This window comes from Sarcophilus harrisii, chromosome 4 (assembly GCF_902635505.1).
Source record: "Sarcophilus harrisii chromosome 4, mSarHar1.11, whole genome shotgun sequence".
Classification (NCBI taxonomy): domain Eukaryota; kingdom Metazoa; phylum Chordata; class Mammalia; order Dasyuromorphia; family Dasyuridae; genus Sarcophilus; species Sarcophilus harrisii.
The window spans coordinates 141,915,744-141,934,309 of record NC_045429.1 but is presented as its reverse complement, the minus strand read 5'-3'; the positions used below and the strand labels follow the sequence as shown (position 1 = coordinate 141,934,309).

At 34.1% G+C, this 18,566-nt stretch overlaps 1 protein-coding gene across 2 annotated transcripts in view; it reads left to right on the top strand.

Moving 5' to 3' along the window:
- PLEKHG1 (pleckstrin homology and RhoGEF domain containing G1) overlaps positions 1-17,698 on the top strand; it is a 141,723-nt gene extending 124,025 nt beyond the window's left edge. For both annotated transcript variants that reach the window (XM_031937631.1, XM_023503283.2), the window contains exons 14-16: positions 761-783; positions 2,318-3,998; positions 12,732-17,698. In XM_031937631.1, coding sequence (XP_031793491.1) covers positions 761-783; positions 2,318-3,998; positions 12,732-13,825 — 2,798 coding nt within the window. In that variant the 3' untranslated portion in view covers positions 13,826-17,698. The remainder of the gene's footprint in view (positions 1-760; positions 784-2,317; positions 3,999-12,731) is intronic.
- The last annotated feature ends 868 nt before the right edge of the window (positions 17,699-18,566 follow it).

The following is an 18,566-nucleotide window of genomic DNA, read 5'->3' as shown; positions in this document are numbered from 1 at the left end:
TACATCATTAAGAGAATTTAGGTTAAAGTTTTTATTTTGTTCAGTTGAGAATCTGGTCTCAACTGAGGACCCTCTAATCTTCAATACTTTTTGCTTTTCGAAATTTTCACTAACATGACTATTTAATCTTTTTCTACTTACTTTTGATTGCTGTTGGGAATTTTGTTGCATGCCCCACTGGGAGGAAGAAGATTAGACCTTTCTTAATGAATTATTTATTTTTAATGAACTTTTGAACCATTGATAAAAATAAATAAAGCCATAGGAGCAAGGGATAGAATTTTAGTATGGAAAAGAGAGCTCAGAAGATCTGTTTCCTCCTTGTCATCTGCATTTACATGTGTAATTGCCTCAAAACTGAGACTTGAAGCCTGATTACTATTATAGACTAGTTCAAGAAATTCTTCAAATTGGTTATTTAGGATGCTCTAGTCAAACTATAACTGTGATGCTCTCCCTCTCCAAAACCGAGAAGCACGTTATGCCAATCAGTCAATAAGATTGCTTTTAAAAGTAAAGTTGATATCTATTTAACCAACCAGAAAAAATAAATCCAGGGTTCCCAAGGATGCTTAACTTAATATTTGTGATATACTGTATAGTATAGGCTTTATTATCTGGGTCACTGAGATATTTCCAAAAGCTTTTAAAGGATTTTGTTTCAGTGGGTGACATAAGGAGTCATAAAGATATCTGTAGTCTAGTTACTATTTGCTAGGATATGTTTTTATTGATTTATTAATTTTTAATTTTTCTCCAGAAACAACACAAGATATGCAAAAGGTAAGACTTGTTACATTTCATATTTGCTTTGTATAGTATTTATTTCATATACCTAAGCTAGGGTATAATATTACCTTCTCGGTAAACAAGCTTTGTCTTTAAAGTTGTTCCAAGCAAAGAATTAGGTGGCTAGAGACCTAGACTTGAACTCCAGAAGGCCTGAATGCAAATCCAGCCTTAGACACACCTACTATCTCTGTGCTCCTGGGCACATCACTTAACCACTGTCTGTCTTAGTTTCCCCAACTGTATGTAAAATGAGAATAGCATCTACCTCCTAGCTTTGTTGTGAGGATCAAATGAGACAATATTTGTTAAGTATTTATCACAGTACCTGTTACAATATGGGCACATAATAAAGTGCTTATTTCCTTTCTCCCTCTCCCTCTTCCTTTTTCTCTCCCTTTCTTCCTTTCATTTTTTCTTCCCTTTCCTTCTTCCCTTCCTTTCTCCCTAATATTTTACAGATCACTAAGTTGAGGCCTAGAAAAATCATGGAATTTGCCCAAAGTCTAACAGATAGGAAGGAGCAGAAGCATGGTGTGAATGAATGCTAGACCTATGACTCTTAAACCATTAGACTTTCAAATAATATCACTTATAAAGATAATAACATCATTTATATACAATCTATTATTATATGATCTATTTTACTTCTGCCCAAAAAAGTGGTGGGATTGATTTTTTTTAAATATTCAGTCATATTAGGAAAGTAACATTTGTTGTGAGAGGATGTGGTTGATTAACAAAAGCTACTTGAGTTGTTTTTAAAACAATTCAATGCAATAACATCCCTCAGATCCTTTAAAGAGTGATGAATCTTTTTTTAAACAAATTTGACATTTATAATATATTGCCATAGTGAAAAGGAAAAAGTTCATGCTATAGGATTATTATGTATTTAGCAAGAAGTTCTAACTCTTTCAGACCAATAAAAGTATTTGATTGCCAAAAAGTAACTTCCTAAGTCAATCAGTCTGGATATCTATGCTATACATCACATTCTATGAAGAAAAATATCTTGGAAACAAAAGATAATTTTCTTTTCTTTAATAGTTATAATCTAATATCAATAAGGATTTCTTGTCTACTAAACAGCTATATATATATATGTGATATTTGAAATTTTCTCTTAATATTTTCATAAGATTGACTGTGGATTGTCCTGTCACCCAACAAATGGTGCTTTACTATCTCAGATCTTTAAGAAGTTCCTAATTACATTGGTGCTAAAACATTTTGGGGTTTCTCTGAACCCAAGTAGGAATTGAATTTCAGCTTCTGCTTAGCTCAATTTTGCTGTTCTATAAGCTTTTAAAAGTGTTTTCCATTCAACTAACAGCAATAAATAGTGCCTACTGTTTGCAATACATAAAGAATATTATGAAGGATGCAAAAAATAAATAAATAAACCAGTCCCTGAATTCAATGAGTTTACAATCCATTGAGAAGACTGAGTATAAATAACATTTTAAAAATTTTGTTTTTTCCTCTGTTACTTTCATTCAATTAGTGAATTTCAAATCTTTTTCAGATTTCCAAAGATGATGAAGCATCATCTTCATCACTAATTACAGACCTTCCACGTTCTACATCAGCTGGAAATCCTCCAACGCAGCGGACCTCTCAGCAAAATAACCCAGTCATTTTGAATGTCCTGGGAGGTGGTAATGCTGGTGTGAGAAACATCTGGACTGACCACCAGATCAGGCAAGCCCTATTTCCCAGTAGACGCTCACCTCAAGAGAATGAGGAAGATGAAGATGATTACCATATGTTTTTGCCATCATTATCTTCATCTGATTTGCATTCCACCAGGCTTTGCGAGGAGAATGGTTCCAGTCGACCCTGTAGTTGGCATTTGGGACAGATGCAATCCAGGGATCCAGGGACCACTAATGCTGGTCACAGGATTGTCAGGCGAGCCAGCAGTGCTGGTGAAAGCAATACGTGTCTACCAGAAGCACGAAATAGAGACAGCGAACATGTTCAACAAGCTTCACGGAGGGAAGTAGAGAGAGGTTCTAGAATAGAAAGTGATGGGAAGGCTTACTTTGATACCGAGTTGCCCCTTTCTGACATAGACCATGTCTATGATAATATAAGTTATGAAGATTTAAAACGAATGGGTTTTATCAAAAGGGATGATCCTGAATATATTCCCCAGAGATCAAACATGGATTCTTTGCAAGGGGTACACCATCAAAGCAGCCCAAACTTATTAGCCTCCCCCCAGAAGCAAGAAGGTCAAGATAATATCATTGTGCCTGAAAAAAGAGATGGAAACCTATGCAGTAAAGATGCTTCCAAATTAAGCTCACAGGAACTCAATATTACTGAGGAAAACATATATGACACTATACAGCTCCCAGACCCACCACTCCTGGATTTTAAATGCAACTACCTAAAATGTGCAAAGCGAAGCAGCTTTTTAGGACTGGAGACAGACTTTGTTTGTTGTGACAGTTTGCGACCATTTGTTTCTGAAGAGAGCCTCCAATTCAGTGAGGATGAAACACCTTATCGTCATGGGCCCTTAGAGAATGATTATTTAAGTTTGCTGTACAGTTCTTCTAACTCTGATTCCCTGTCTCATAAATCTGTAGCCGATAAACTATCAGAAGAAGTAGATGAAATTTGGAATGACTTGGAAAACTACATCAAGAAAAATGAAGAAAAAACAAGGGACCGTCTCCTTGCTGCATTTCCCGTTAGTAAAGATGATGTCCAAGAAAGGTTACATGCTGGAAGCACACCTGAACTCAGTAAAGATGTAGACTATGCAATATCTACTCTCTCCCTGCCAGAAAACCCTGTTTTCCTTAAGCCTGTAAAAAATAAAGCTATGAGGTTAAGCAGGACCAACCTCCCTTTTGAAGAAGATGTGCTTTACAAAGAAAACTCATTAATGAATCTCAATAGACTTTCTCTGGCCAGTGAAATGCCTTCTCTAGAAAGCCCTTGTGAATCCATTAATAGCAGTTTGTCCCATACAGATCCTGAAAGTACTGATCTAAGAGGGAACAGTACAGATAAAACTAAAAGCAAAGTTTTTCTGATGGCAAGACAATACAGTCAGAAGATTAAGAGGGCTAATCAGCTTTTGAAAGTGAAAGGTCCAGAGGGAGAGCAAACAACCAGTCAGCCACATAAGTCAAGGCACAAAGATCTTGCAGCCATATTGGAGGAGAAGAAGCAAGGAGGTCCTGCCATTGGTATGTTGAAAAAACTTTTTTTTTTTCTTGAGAGCAAGATGTATGTTTAAATAAATTTGAATTTCTAAAAGAATCTACATGACCTTTAAAGAAAATGGCACCTGTGGTCTTGTTCTCTTGTTGTTCAGCACTTTGATTTCATAGGTATCTGTGTCCAACTGCTGAGAAACTGTGATATCTTCCTGTCTCCATAAACCACTGATTCAGTGGATGGATTCCATATTTTAGCAAGATTTAGGCTGATAAGATTATCATCTCTCTATTTATACAATGATTTAAGAATTTGTCATTGAAAAAGTAATTAGTAATACAGTTGTCACATCAAGAAAAACAGAAAAAGAAAATTAGAGACTACTCCTTGTAATATTTCCTGTCAGTAAAGATTCCCTCTCTGAATGAATAGAAAGTGTGAAAAATACCAACAAACAAACAGAATTTGATTCCTTAGTCTTTTATTTGGCTGTCAGTATGTTTAGAGGATTCTTAGAGCTGAGATGATCTTTGAAATTTTAGGGGAGTGTATAGTGGTGAGAGTGTATCTCAAACCAAAATGCTTTATTATTTTAATAAAGGCTAAAAATGAGAATAAGCATCTTTTCTCAGATCTTCCCAATTGTTCTGCTCAGAAACATTCTACTAGTCTTCTCTTCTCATTCCTCATGTGTTTTAGTTAATGGTTATTTGAAATAATAGTAATAACTAAACTGGGTCTCTGTTTATCTACTCTCTATCACATCCCTTTTTTTGGCAGAATTGGTACCAAGGACTTGAATGACAATCTCATCAGAGAACTACCTACCTATCTTTTCTCTCCCTCATATGTACTGTCAAAATAAATAAATTAACAAAATTCATCCTGCCTCCTCCTTCATAGCAGTGAAGGTGGGTTACTACAGGACAGCATATTGGCAAATGACATGTATTGGGTACTTTTGCTTAGTTGGCTTTCTTTGTCAAATAGAGAAGGATTCAGTCTTGAAGTAGGTGGACATGTCTGTGATATAAAGGTTAAAAAAGCTTAGACATCAATAAAGTATTTTTAAAATATCTTTAATAAAACCTTTCCATAAGACTTCTCATGGGGTGGGAGAAGCCTGAACTAGGATACTCTGTGTATTTTTTTTTTTCAAAGCTGGTGCCAGAGACTTGAGTGAGTCTCTTCTTAGAGAACTACAGATCTTTTTTATTAGGATTTCTTAAGGTTAAAAATTCATAGTAACTCCTCACACCATATTTTAGTGGTAGAGAATCTGTTTGAATAAAGCATGGGTTATTTTTCAGTACCCCAGGATTTTTGAGAAGGAATTGTTATGATTCCCCCACCCAGAAAAAAAAAAGTCAGTTTTCAGATATTAGGATATTCAAGATAAACTTCCAAAAAAGCTGCTTCTTAGTGACCTAGAAAATTTGACCATATTGGTCCCATTATTATTCCTCGGAGATTTTTTTCTATTTTTATCATTTGAGACAGGAATAGAGGAGTGAAAATGGGAGTTTTTGAATAAAACCAACAACTGTTTGAAAAGATTTGGGTTTTGTCACACACATGCTAGTTTTTTACTGATAGACATGAGGAAACTTCCTTGATAGTTTAGATTGTAGGAATCCTGAGGGCTATAATGGAGGAATGTGGTTGAATCATCTTATTAAGAGATTTCTAAAGAAAGAATGACAGAATAGAAGAGAGTATTAAAGCAATAGAATACCCGAGTTCCTGGTTAGTCTAACCTGCCAATCAATGGATTTCTCCTACCTCATAGAGTAATTTCCTTTCTCCTGATTAATTGTGAGTCCCCCAGGGGAGCTTGTCTTTTTTCCTTATTAACTATAAGCTCTTCCAACTCTGCTTCATATTTGCTACTCCTGGTGTCTATTTTATCTCTTATTGTCTATAAATGCTTCTCCTAAATAAATTTTCCTTTTGGCAAAAAATAATAATAATAACAATAATGCCTGAGTTCAACTACCACTTAATAACTATGACTGTTGACAAGTCATTCAACCTGTCAATTTAATGAACTCCAGTCTAACCTCTGTAAATTAGGAACATTACAAATAATAATAATTCACTTATCTACCTTAGAGGATATTATAAGGCTCAGATGTATGGAAAGACTTTGTGTGACCAGTGAAGTGTAATTTATAGTAATCTTTATAATTTTTATATTTTTATTTATAATTTCCCAATTTTATAATTTATTTTAAAAATTATTTTATCATGAATAGTTTAGATACAACTTTTGATCTCAAAGATTGGGTGACCTCTCAGAGACTTCTCTTACCAGATAAGTCTGTAGCAATCTACCTAATTACATCTGATTTCTCTTTTCCAAATTTAGTGATAATAGAAAACTATTCATTTATATACAGAAAGAAAATAACTAAATTCTATATGCAGACTTAGTTTATAAATGGTGATTTTAAAAGCTGCGCCATGGTTATATATATATAGCCATTAACTTTGGGTTGATGGCAGAGAGTTGTATTACCTTCATGTCCCAGAATAATAAAGAAGGTAATGCTTCCCTCTGAAAGAGTATTAATGATGTCTAACAGTAAAAGTTGAGTGACTAAAAAATAGTAATGTTTTGTGCCTAACTCCTGAGTAGGCAATACATATTATATTAAAATATGAGATGTCTATCTTGAAGGATTAAGAAACTAAAGCATTAGTCCCATAGTGACCATTTGTGAATTTCTCCTGTATCCCTTTTTAATATTAATTTAGTGATTCTTTTTCCTCTTGGCATCTTCTTGAGGGATCCTGTAGGATCTTTTTGCCACATTTGTATTTGGGTCCATTTTGACATGGTGGGCTACTACCGACGTTCTCTCCAACAAAGAGAAGACATCTCCAAAATCTTCCTGAGAGCTCTCTGTTTCCCAGTGCCGCCCAATATGGGCACGTCCCTAGGGCCTGCCATCTCTTGGACCTGACGACCTAAATCCTCGCTTCCTCCGTCTGGGTGAATCAAGAAAGCTTCCTGTGCCCACTAGGGTTTCAACAAGTTGACATGATGAATCCTTTTCTCTTTCTTGTTTATCTGGGCACAGGAAATCGTAACCGACTGGACCGATTCTCCAGACTACTTCGTATGGGCCTTGCCACTTTGCCCGGAGCTTGCTCTCGCTGTTGTGCGGAAGGAGGAGCACGCTATCCCCCGGCTGAAACTCTCGAACATCTTTATTGAATGCCTAGCCTGGGTCTATAGGGCCCGGGTCAGGTTTTCGCCTAAAAGTCACCCAAGCAGGTCCATTCATTCCCATATTTTTAGAACGTATTTGTAGCATGCTGGCAGCCTTGGAACTCTCAGACCTCCTGAGATCCTTTGAGGCAAAAGACACTTTTGAATTATTATTCTTATGATAGCTCATGTGGGAGAACAACCCTATGTAAGTTGGAGGATCCTTCTCAAGAAAAACCAAATCTTATCCTAGATATCTTTCTAAATTTAATTGGACACACACCAAAAAATGTTGACTCTAATGACTTTGTTTCAGTCATCTCATCCTCTTTGTACTTGTTTTTAGCAAGAGTGACATGAAATTTTTCTCTTAGAAGTCCAAGAATTTTTGTCAGCAAAGAGAAAAAAAAAATACCCATAGATAATCTGGGCATTATTCCAGTCATTTTAATGATGATGTATATCTATCTGATATACATATATTTGTATATGCATGTTAATTCCGCTAATTAAATCAATAAAATATATAAAAAGATATAAAAACTATTAGAAGTAGAGGAGCCCTAATCTACCTATTAACATCCTAACTTCTTTGTAAAGGTGACAATCTATTTCTCAGAAATATCTCTATCTTTCTGTAACCTTTATCCGATGTAGGGTGACAATAAGTCTATGTACAGCTTCTTATCAGATCTCATTGGGAAATTCTTAGACCCTATTTTCTACTTTGTAGTATACCATATTTCCAAACTCAAAATTGTATATAAAGACAACTTTTAATTCTTACAGAATTTTAAATCTGAAAGGAATTTCATGCAACTTTATAATCTCCTTGATACTTTATCTGTTAGGATGAGTTTTTAACCAGAAATGGACTAATTTCTGTTCTTCCATGTAATGTATTTCTAGGATTTTTGTTGCTATTAAACAGTACATATTAAGAAAATTCAAATTGATTTTAATATTGATCTCAGAAAAAGGGAAGGCATGTTTTATGTACCTCCACACCTTAGTGATCACTAGTTGTTTCTTCAGTACCAGCTATATAGCTAGCAAAGGACTTTACAAATATTATCTCATTTAATTCTCACAACAATTCTGTGAAGTGAGTGGTCTTATTGTCCTTATTTTACAAATAAGGAAACTGAAATTGAGAGAGAAAATAAATGAATTTCCTGAGGCCACTTAATTAGAGAAGAATTTGCCACTTCTTGACTATGTCAAATATTGTGATAGACATATAGGTTAACTTCTCAAAAGTCTCAGCTAGTAAAACCTTTAAAACACACTAAGATTTTGGGATCAGTTTTGGGAGATCAAGAAGCACATAATGGAGTTGAGGAGAAAAGACTAATAACATATTATAAATTCATAAATTGTTAGAATTAGAAGTCTCAGACCATTTAGTCCAATGCCTTCATTTTTCCCCTGAGGCAATTGGGGTTAAGTGACTTGCCCAGGGTTATACAGCTAGGAAGTGTTAAAAGTGTTTGAGATCAGATTTGAACTCAGGTACTCCTGACTTCAAGGCTGGTGCTCTTTCACTGTGTTACCTAGCTGCCTCTCAATACCTTAATTTTAAAAACAAAACCACTGAGACAGAAAGAATAAGTAATTTGGTCAAAGTCACACAGCTAGTGAGTGACAGAATCTGTTTTCTATAAAAATTCCTGAGTCAGTGTTCTATAAGGCTAAAACTAGAAGCTGGAAAAAGATGGGTTTAGGGTTTGTTTTTATTTTGGACAATTAAATGATTCAAAAATATATTCAATAGATTCAAGAAAATTTACATAAATTCATAGATGCATCCACAAGAGGGGTCATATGGTAAGATAGTACCTATATAATGTACATTTTTGAGGACATCAGAGAATTCATACAAATCTTTTAAAAGGCATCGCCATCTCTGGAATCCAAGGATCTGGGTTCAAATGTTAAATTCTAATCATAGCTATCTGTTCAAATTGCTTTTGCTTTAGCTTTCCTAGACCTCAGTTTCCTTGTTTGTAAAATGAGGGTGTTGAATTATTACCCTCTTAGATTCCTTCCAGGTCTACATCTAGGATTTTTTGTCCAGGGCAAAATTTTTGCTGAACCATGGGTGTGACCCAAGATGATATCTCTTTGTTTTCATAAATGAATGTATCTCATAAATAATTAGGGAGTAATTAAAATATGAGAATTTTCATGTTTCTGGGGAAAGTAGTATAAATTGTAAGAAAAGTCTCCATTGTGAAACAGGCAATAAAATAACTGATAATCTCTTAGGTTAGAAGTAATGTTTTAAAAGGCCAAATAGTAAGATTAACTCATAGCTTTATCAGAAATTAGGGATGGAATATCATCTTAAAAGTCATTAAATCCATCCCTTTCATTGATTTTCTTGTATATTACCAGAGTCAACAAATAAGTATAACACTTTGGTCACTTTCACAAAAATAACATGGAAATCATAGAATGAGCTTGAAGATATCTTTGATGCCAAATACCATTCCCTCAATTATACAGGAGCAAACTGAGGCCCATACAAGTGAAATTACTTAGACTAATTTATACAATGAGGTTGTAGCAGAGCTGGGAATTTCAAAATCCAGGACTCTCTTCTCTTGGTCCAGTGTTTTTTCCACTGTTAGGCTGTACATTTTTGTACTTTTAAAATCTTAACAAAAGTTGTTATTGTTGTTTTTGTTAACAGCATATTACTTCTTCCCTTAAATGACATGCTTTTAAACAATTTTTTTACCTAATTTATTTCCCTTTAATCTTTAAATGAACTTTTGTTAACAGTATAATACTTCTCAGTTAACATTGTAATTTCTTGAGTCTGGACAGTTCCCCCATTCACACAGATTAGAATCCATCCCTAATGAGTTGTTAGTAATATGAATATGTCATCAAATCCTGAGCATTTACAAAAATGTATATTCAGAAGGGAGTAGTTGGAGTTGGAGAAGCTTCATGAAGAATGGGTGGATATTTCTGACTTGGAGAAGCAGTATATCTAACAATGCACTCCATATCCAAACTGAATGAGTTCTGTTATTACCCACAGTTCACGGTAACTACTTCCCTTAAGGTTTGGTAATCTAGAATTGATTCTTCTTCCAAGTATTTTTAGTTACATTTCACAGTGCAACTATTCAATAGTAACTTTTTAATATGTCTTCACTGCCTATTTTCCCTTTAAAAGTATAGTATCATGGGACTCCTCAGATGCCTTCTGAAAATATTCTAAAAGCCAATTTATACCGCTTTTGTCTAATTAGAATGAGTAAAGTCTAGCCAAATATCACTTAGTATTTTTGTGAATAACTGGGTTTCTTTTCCCTGGGTTAGGTGTCACAAGGTTGGTGAAACATTGCCACTTTCAGGTTGAATAATATGGACTTTGAGGTAGCTAGGTGACCTTTGGTCTCTTAACTGCACTGCCAAATTTCCACTTTTTATTTTATCTTTTGGAATAATATGATTATGTTGCTGTTTTTTTCTTTTGACAAAAGACATTTAAACTCAACATCTCATTCTTACTATAAAATGTGGAATAGAGAAAGAAAGATTTGGGAAATTGTGCTATTAAAGTAAAAGTTAACCAGGGTTATTTATGCTACAGAAAAGCATCTAATAGAAAAAAAAAAGTCTACAAGGGCATATAATATTAGTGATCAATGGTATCTTGTCTTTCTGATTGCAAAACAAAAAGACAGAGAGGCTTATGATTCTTATGGGCTTCTTAGGTTTCTGGAAGAATGGTATTTTGACCAATTCTAAGGCACAGCTGCTTCATCTGCAAAAGGAAGAAACTACATTAACTTGATCTCAAAGGTTTTTTCCACCTTAAAATCAAAAATTTACTTTGACAACTGAATGTATACTATATGTTTTATTTAATCCACTTAGAAATGATTACACTTAAAAGTGGAGAAAGAAAAAGGAGTAGCAAATAAAAGCCTCATAATTTAATTTCAAGCACTGAAAGCTTCTTTGCTAGAAACTTTTAGCCCCTCTCAAAAACAGTACTAAGTGACCAAACTAATAATAATATCAAGAACAACAACAGTTGATTTAGTACAAGGACAACTCACTTTTTAGAGTTGGGAACTATATCCTTTAGTTGCTTGGAGGTTGTAGGAGTGATATTGAATAACTAAGAGGAATGAAATTACCTATTTCCTTGAAAAACTCCAGGTCATGAGGGTTCAAGATTGATGCATGATTTTTAGACAACAAAGCAAGGAACTTCTTCTTCTTCTTCCTTTTCATGTTTATTTTTTACTTTTTCATTCTGAATGCAGTAACACTGTGTTATAAGAAATGATGAGCTTAATGATCTTAGAAAAGTATAGAAAAACTTGCATGAAATGAAGAGCAAAGTGAGCAGAACCAAGGGAACTTCTTAAGTGGTACAAAATTGGGGTAGTTTGGGAAGTAAAAATGGTTCAGAGTGGATAGAGTGCCAGGTCTTGAGTTGGAAAGACCTGAGTTCAAATGTAGCCTCAGAGACTTACTACCTGTGCAACTCTGACCAATTTGGTTAGCTCTCTTCATCTCAGCTATAAAATGAGCTTTATAAGGCAATGGCAAACCCTTCCACTATCTTTTCCAAGCAAACTTAGAAATGGTTCATAAAGAGTCAGAATGACTAAAAATGACTAAACAAGAATTTATATAGCATTTTAATGTATACAAACCACTTTAAAAATACTGTCTCCTTCTGTCTTCATAACAACCCTGGGATGTAAGTGCCAATATTGTCACCATTTTACAGATAAGAGAACTGAGGCAAACAGTGGTCAGATGACAAATGCTCAGGATCACAAGGCTAACTGTATGAGGCAGAATTTGAATACAGGTCTTTCTATATCTAATGCTTTATCTTTGCTTGTGTGTAGGAATAGTTGTAGTAAATAGGCTTCTCTGAGTCATATTGTTGATCAGCTATCAAAAATCTTCAATAACTAAAGGTAGTCCTTGGGCTACAAATTGTAATTATTTCTGTTTTAATAAATACATCAAAAAAATCTTGATTAGTGTTTACATACCCAAATTCTTATCTTGTGGTGAGTCATTTCAGCATGTTGTCACTATTTCAAACTTGTGAGAATAATTAGAAATTTGTATTGACTATGATAGATGCCTACAGATGTGTCCTTAGTATCAGACACTCGAGAATTATAAAATATAGGGGCAGCTAGGTGGCGCAGTGGATAGAGCATCAGCCCTGAAGTCTTGTGAACCTGATTTCAAATCTGAGTCCAGACTCAGATACTTAACACTTCTTCGCTGTGTGACCCAGGGCAAGTCACTTAATCTCAATTGCCTCAGAAAAAAAAAATTATAAAATATAAAATGGTCTTTAGTTAGAATGACTTCCTAGATCTAGAAGAAGAAATAGTTTATTTTATATTGATTTTTGCTTAATGCTTCCTCTATCTTCAGCCTTAACCTGAATAGTATATTTAGTACTCATATGAAATATTGATTTTTGTCTTAGGTGGGTATGGAAATTTTCCTATGGATATTTCATTGTTTAAATATTTATGTCTTCTAGGTGCCAGGATTGCTGAATATTCCCAACTCTATGATCAAATTGTATTCAGAGGCACACCCCTTAAAACAAAGAAGGAAGGCTGGGCTAGTCCTGGAGAATCACCAATTCTCAGGTCTTCATCACCACCACCTCCATCTCTTTCCCAGTCTCAATGTGATGGTGAATGCTCTCAAGAGGAAGACTGGCTTTTTCATTCTACATACAGTAATGGAGAATTAGCAGATTTCCGTTCCTGGTCTCATGAAGATAACAAGTCAAGATATTCTTCTTCAGAGATGAATGCAAAAAGTACTCCAAGGCAGTTGCCAACAGCTTGTTCTGTGCCTTCACTTCAAACATCTACCCCTTTGCAAGACCCTCTCCAAAGACGTAGCGTTGTGATAAACCAGCCTAATAAAGAAAATCTGCGTCACATCCATATTTATAATTCTTTGGGCAGGAAAGGAATGAGTAATAAATTCCAGTCATATAGCTGGTCCCAGTCCACTTCTTCAATTGTGCTAAATAAATTGGTGGACTCTATCAACTACCCAAATGAAATTGGGAAAAAGCAGCAGCTTTCTTCACACAGAAGCACAAGGTGTGATAGTCAACAAGATTTGTTAGCAGGTACCACTATCTCAGGTCAACAGAATACTGAAAAATGCTCTGATATGACTCTTCAAGACTCGCAAAAGGTTCTGGTAGTGAATAAAAATTTGCCATTAAATGCCCAGATAGCCACACAGAACTATTTTTCCAATTTCAAAGAGGTAGAAGGAGATGAAGATGACTATGTAGAGATAAAATCAGAAGAGGATGAATCAGACCTAGAAATAATTCAGAATCGCACCCGGAAATCTGATCCAAAGACTAGAGATGTGGAGCTATCTGATGATCACCATAGCAACATCACTTCTTATTCTTTAAGCAGCCCTTGTGCTTCTTCCACAAAACCAGTCAACAGCAAACTTAACCTTTCACCTTACCTAACATATGGTGACTCTGACAAACTGAATGACTACCTATGGAGTAATTCCTCACCCAATCAACAGAATATTGTTCAGGCTCTAAGGGAAAAATTTCAGTGTCTCAGCTCAAGCAGCTTTGCCTAAAGTACTTCAGAGCTTCTGACTGTATTGTCTTTTTACAATACATATGTACTACAAATACTAATGACATATTTCAATGTAGTATTCACACAGCAATATGAAACTGTAGATGTATAAGATATGGCACATTATGTTGAAAAGGTTGAAATAGACAGGACTGTACTAGTAATGAATGAATATTAATTAACATCTAGTGGTATATTTTATAAGGATGGTGGATTTATCTTAAGTCACTTTTACTTGAACATCCTTAGCTTATTCTTCTTATCCTCCACTTTCACCTCAAAGTTTCAATTTTTTTATGGTCAGGCCACTTCTTCCATATTTTGACAATATTGTCCAGACTCTAAGAAACTTAGCACTTCTGTGCAAGAATATGTATAATTGGGTGGCAGTTATTATTACAGATAACAGAGCAAGCATCATTTAAAAAATTTAAAGCATTTTAGGTTAAAAGTCAAGAACAAGGATATTATCATCTAAAGGATGTCTGGGTCAATTTGATATCTGCTATAAGTTTTCATCACTACTGCATTTTTCAATTCTTGACAAAATCTTCTGTTGGAAATAGCCTATTCTAGGGGGTAGTATAATGTGTGGTATACTTTTTGGACCACTTTTTGGTTTCTGCTGGGAGCTCAGACAAGTTGCTAATTTTGGTAGGCAAAAATTATAGGACCGCAAGGAATTAAATCGCCAAAACCAAAATAATAAAAGAAAAAAGATCTCTGGAATTTTTACGTAGGTAGCTTCTTTCACAATAACCACTTTAATTATTTGAAAACAAGGCTTGAAAATATGATTGATACATTACCGATTTTATGACTTCTAGAATATAGTAATTCCTTCAGAGGCTTGAAGGAAAATCCAACTCTATCAAAAGTCAGATTGTGTTAGGTATAAAAGATGACATGGTATTAAAAATAATTTATTTTCCATTAGTATAAGGTGAATTAAAAAAAATCTTTCTTAAACATGTTAAAGTACATTTCACACAAAGAAAATAAGTATTCTTACCTAAAGCCAAGTCATTTTTTAACTGCTCCTCTCCCCCCAAAATTTATATTTTCAAAGGGCATTCTCTACATGCACCCTCATGGGTCTGAGACTTGACTGAAAACATTTATTGAGAGTTAGAGATATGGGAATGCCATTTAATATTGTTTTATTTGCATGTAGTATGTGATTGTGTCTATACACATACAGCTCTACGTTAAAGATATTTACAAAGAGAGATTTGTTACAAAATTCTCTTTGCCACTTTTGCCAATTGGCATCTTAACCTTGCATTGCTATTACTGTATCTAAAAAGCAGTGTGCCATAATACTATATAGAGACACCAAATACACAGGACCTCATAAGGTCTCTTTTCACAGTTTTTTATTTAGGAAATTTTTTAAATTGGGGGATGTAGTAGGAAATTTATTTAATTTTTATTTGAACAGATCCTACTTAATCACAAGTCCCATGAATAAAAAATGAAATCAAAAGATCTTATACACAAACAAGATAAATTTTCAAAATGTGGACTACAAAAGCTTGTCTAAAGCAATTATAGATATTTACTTCCTTCTCCCCCTTACCACCACATGTTTTTCCATTTAGATAGGCAAATGTAATTATGTATGATATTTAGGGACATCTATGTTTTTTTCATTAAAATGAGTGAAACTGAAACAAAATATAAAATCAAGGTGGCATCTTGTAATTCATTTTCTATATTAAATTTAATGCCTCATTTCCTTAAATGCAAAACATAAATTATCATTCTCCTTATTAGTGATGAATGGTTAGGACACTTTATATATTTCACTCTTTAAATCACTCTTTGCTTAATCTCTATGCTTTTTCTTCACCCGAAGTGTTAATGGTGGGAAGATATTAATATGACACTGAACCCATTTGGTAATATTAAAAAAATGCAATATTCTAAGGTTTCAGAATCAAGCTGTTTCTGAAAAAAAAAAGTTATAAAGATCTGATGCTTTTGGTCTTCATAGAAGTCTTAAAAAATAGCAAGATCATTCAGTGTCCTTGGGAAACAGAAAGCTACTTGAATATTAATATGCCTGGAATGAAGTTGACTCCATTTTTTTTTGTGATTGGCGTGAATTGAATTCTTGAGAAGAATGAGCTGATCATTTTTCATTTTATAAAAACGATTCTTCAAATTGATGCTGCTTTGCTAATTGCATGGTTTTGATGTCTACTATTGAAAATATATAAGACACTTCGCATACACCCTGCAAATGAGAGCTTTAAAATAGCTCCCTTTATTGTATAAAGTGCATTTGTATATATCATTGTAATTACATGTTTAGACAAAGCTGTATTTTATGTCTTCAAATGAATTCTTTTTATTAGGGTGCAGATTTTGAGGACTGTGTATATACCCCTTTTTGTGAACTTGATGCTGCAGATCATCAGTTCTATGCTTTAACTTAGTTTTTAAATAGCCAGGGACATGTTGTATTATTGTGTAAGGTCCCAGGAAACCAAAAGTTTTGTGCATTTTTGAAATGTGTCTTCTGTCTTATTAAATCCCTGTACTGGAGACTCAGTTTTTAAAAAATCAATTTTCACTTAATAGAATACTACCTGTGGAAATTGCCTCTAGTAAAACAATTTAAAATAGTGTATATAAGATAACGAACCTTAGCAATGCCCATTATTTAATAAAGTTTGTAAAGTATAAAGTAAATTATAGTGTGAATCAATGTGTATTAACCAAAAAATTCAGATTTCCCTTTTTTAATTGCCCTTAGTTACAGAAGTCAATAACCCTCATATCTTATGAATATGATTGATACAAAATTTGATGAGAGTCGGAAAAGTGTGCAAATTTTCCAGTGGGCTAGTCCATGTAATTTTCTATGTAATTGCAGTACATAAATATGTTAGAATTGGTTTTGGAGTGGGGTCCAGTAGGTAGCCAAATTGGCCTAAAGCCAATACTAGATTCTCATTCCTTCTCCCTATCCTCCATGACAATTAACTTTGAAGTATTTGCTTATTGATTTTTTTCTTAAATGTGCAAAAAAATGTCCAGGGCCAATTAGTGTCATACTGCTTGCAATCTTCATTTTATCTGATGCTCATTGAAAAGAGAAACTGGATTGTTAAAATATTATATTAGGATTGGTGGAATATGTCACCTGAAGTCAATTACATTCTTGATTATAAACTCATCCAGATTGTACTTGTAAAAGAGGAGTTGGAGTGGAAGGAAAAACTTTTCTGAAGACTTTTTAAAGGTGGATTTTAAACTTTACTGTAGGTCCACCAGAGAGATGTTCCCTTGTGCTATTTGACCCTAAAGCAAAAACTGATTTGGATTGGCTGTAATAATATGTTTAATTTAAAGAAATTGGTAACAAGGAGATTGATGTCCCTCATGAAGAATGTGAATTAACCAAAGCCTCACAGAGGAAAGGAAATGTGAATAACTTTTTAAAAGTTAGTTTGTAATGAGCCATGAATACAGGTGATATAACCAGACATTAAAGTAACATGTTTATTTGTAGTAAAATAAAGGCTAGAAAATTATTTGACACAAAGAATCTGGTCCAGAGAGATTCTTTCATTACAAAAAGCAAAAGGTAATGAAATTTTGATGAGAGAGCTCTCCAATTTACTGCATTGTGTTAATGGTCCTATAACTGAGTTAAGAGCAGCTACACTCATCTCCACCAACCAGAAAAGTTCATGACAGAAGTAACTTCCTCAACATTTCTCTCTCTGTGTGTGTATTTTGTGTGTGTGTGTACATTTTAGCTTTGTCATATCTTGTCCTATGGATGAGACCTAGAGCTTCTTGTTGCACTTTTTTTCATGACTTATTTTGTTTAAAAATAAAGTATGTACTCTTAAACCTAGCTCTTCATATTTTTGCTTTTCTTCCAGGTTAAATTTAAATAAATATGTCAAACCCCAAGGGAAATCCAGAGTTTACAAACCATATTTATGACAAATATTCAAAAACTTGCAATGCAATATAATAGTTTTTGAGTTTGTAATGTGAAAATCAGGAGATAAAACAGACTGGACCTGTGACTTCATTTGCAAAGGGAAATTTCAGAAATGCAAATAAGCATCTCTTCTAAAACTTAGAGAGTTGCCTTGCCCAAGAGCTCTAAACCATTATTTGTCAGAGGCAGCCCTGGAACCCAGATCTGTGAGAGTGATCCTCTAGGCACATATGTAAGAATACCAGCAAATGATTTTGCAAGAATCTTTGTAAAGAACAGCCAAAAATGTCAGCATCACCTATTACACTCTTTACTTTCAGAAACATTCTCATAACATTATTTTGGAGCTTAAAAACACGGGGGGAAGCTTCATTTATCTACTGGAATAAAAGAAAAATGCAATGTTTTAGAATTTCAATATGCAAATATTTAACACTTTCCATGATGTTTTTTAGTTAAAAGATTAACTTTTCATAAGCAGACCTAGCCAGATTAAAAATTAATTGCTAAATATTGATAGAACTATTGGTGGACTATTGCCTATTGGTGCCTTTAGTAACCTGGATCCATTTATGCTACTTTAGATATAAGATTAACTTTTTTTTAATTATTTAATAGCCTTTTATTTACAGGATATATGCATGGGTAACTTTACAGCATTAACAATTGCTAAACCTCTTGTTCCAATTTTTCACCTCTTACCCCTCCACCCCCTCCCCTAGATGGCGGGATGACCAGTAGATGTTAAATACATTAAAATATAAATTAGATACAC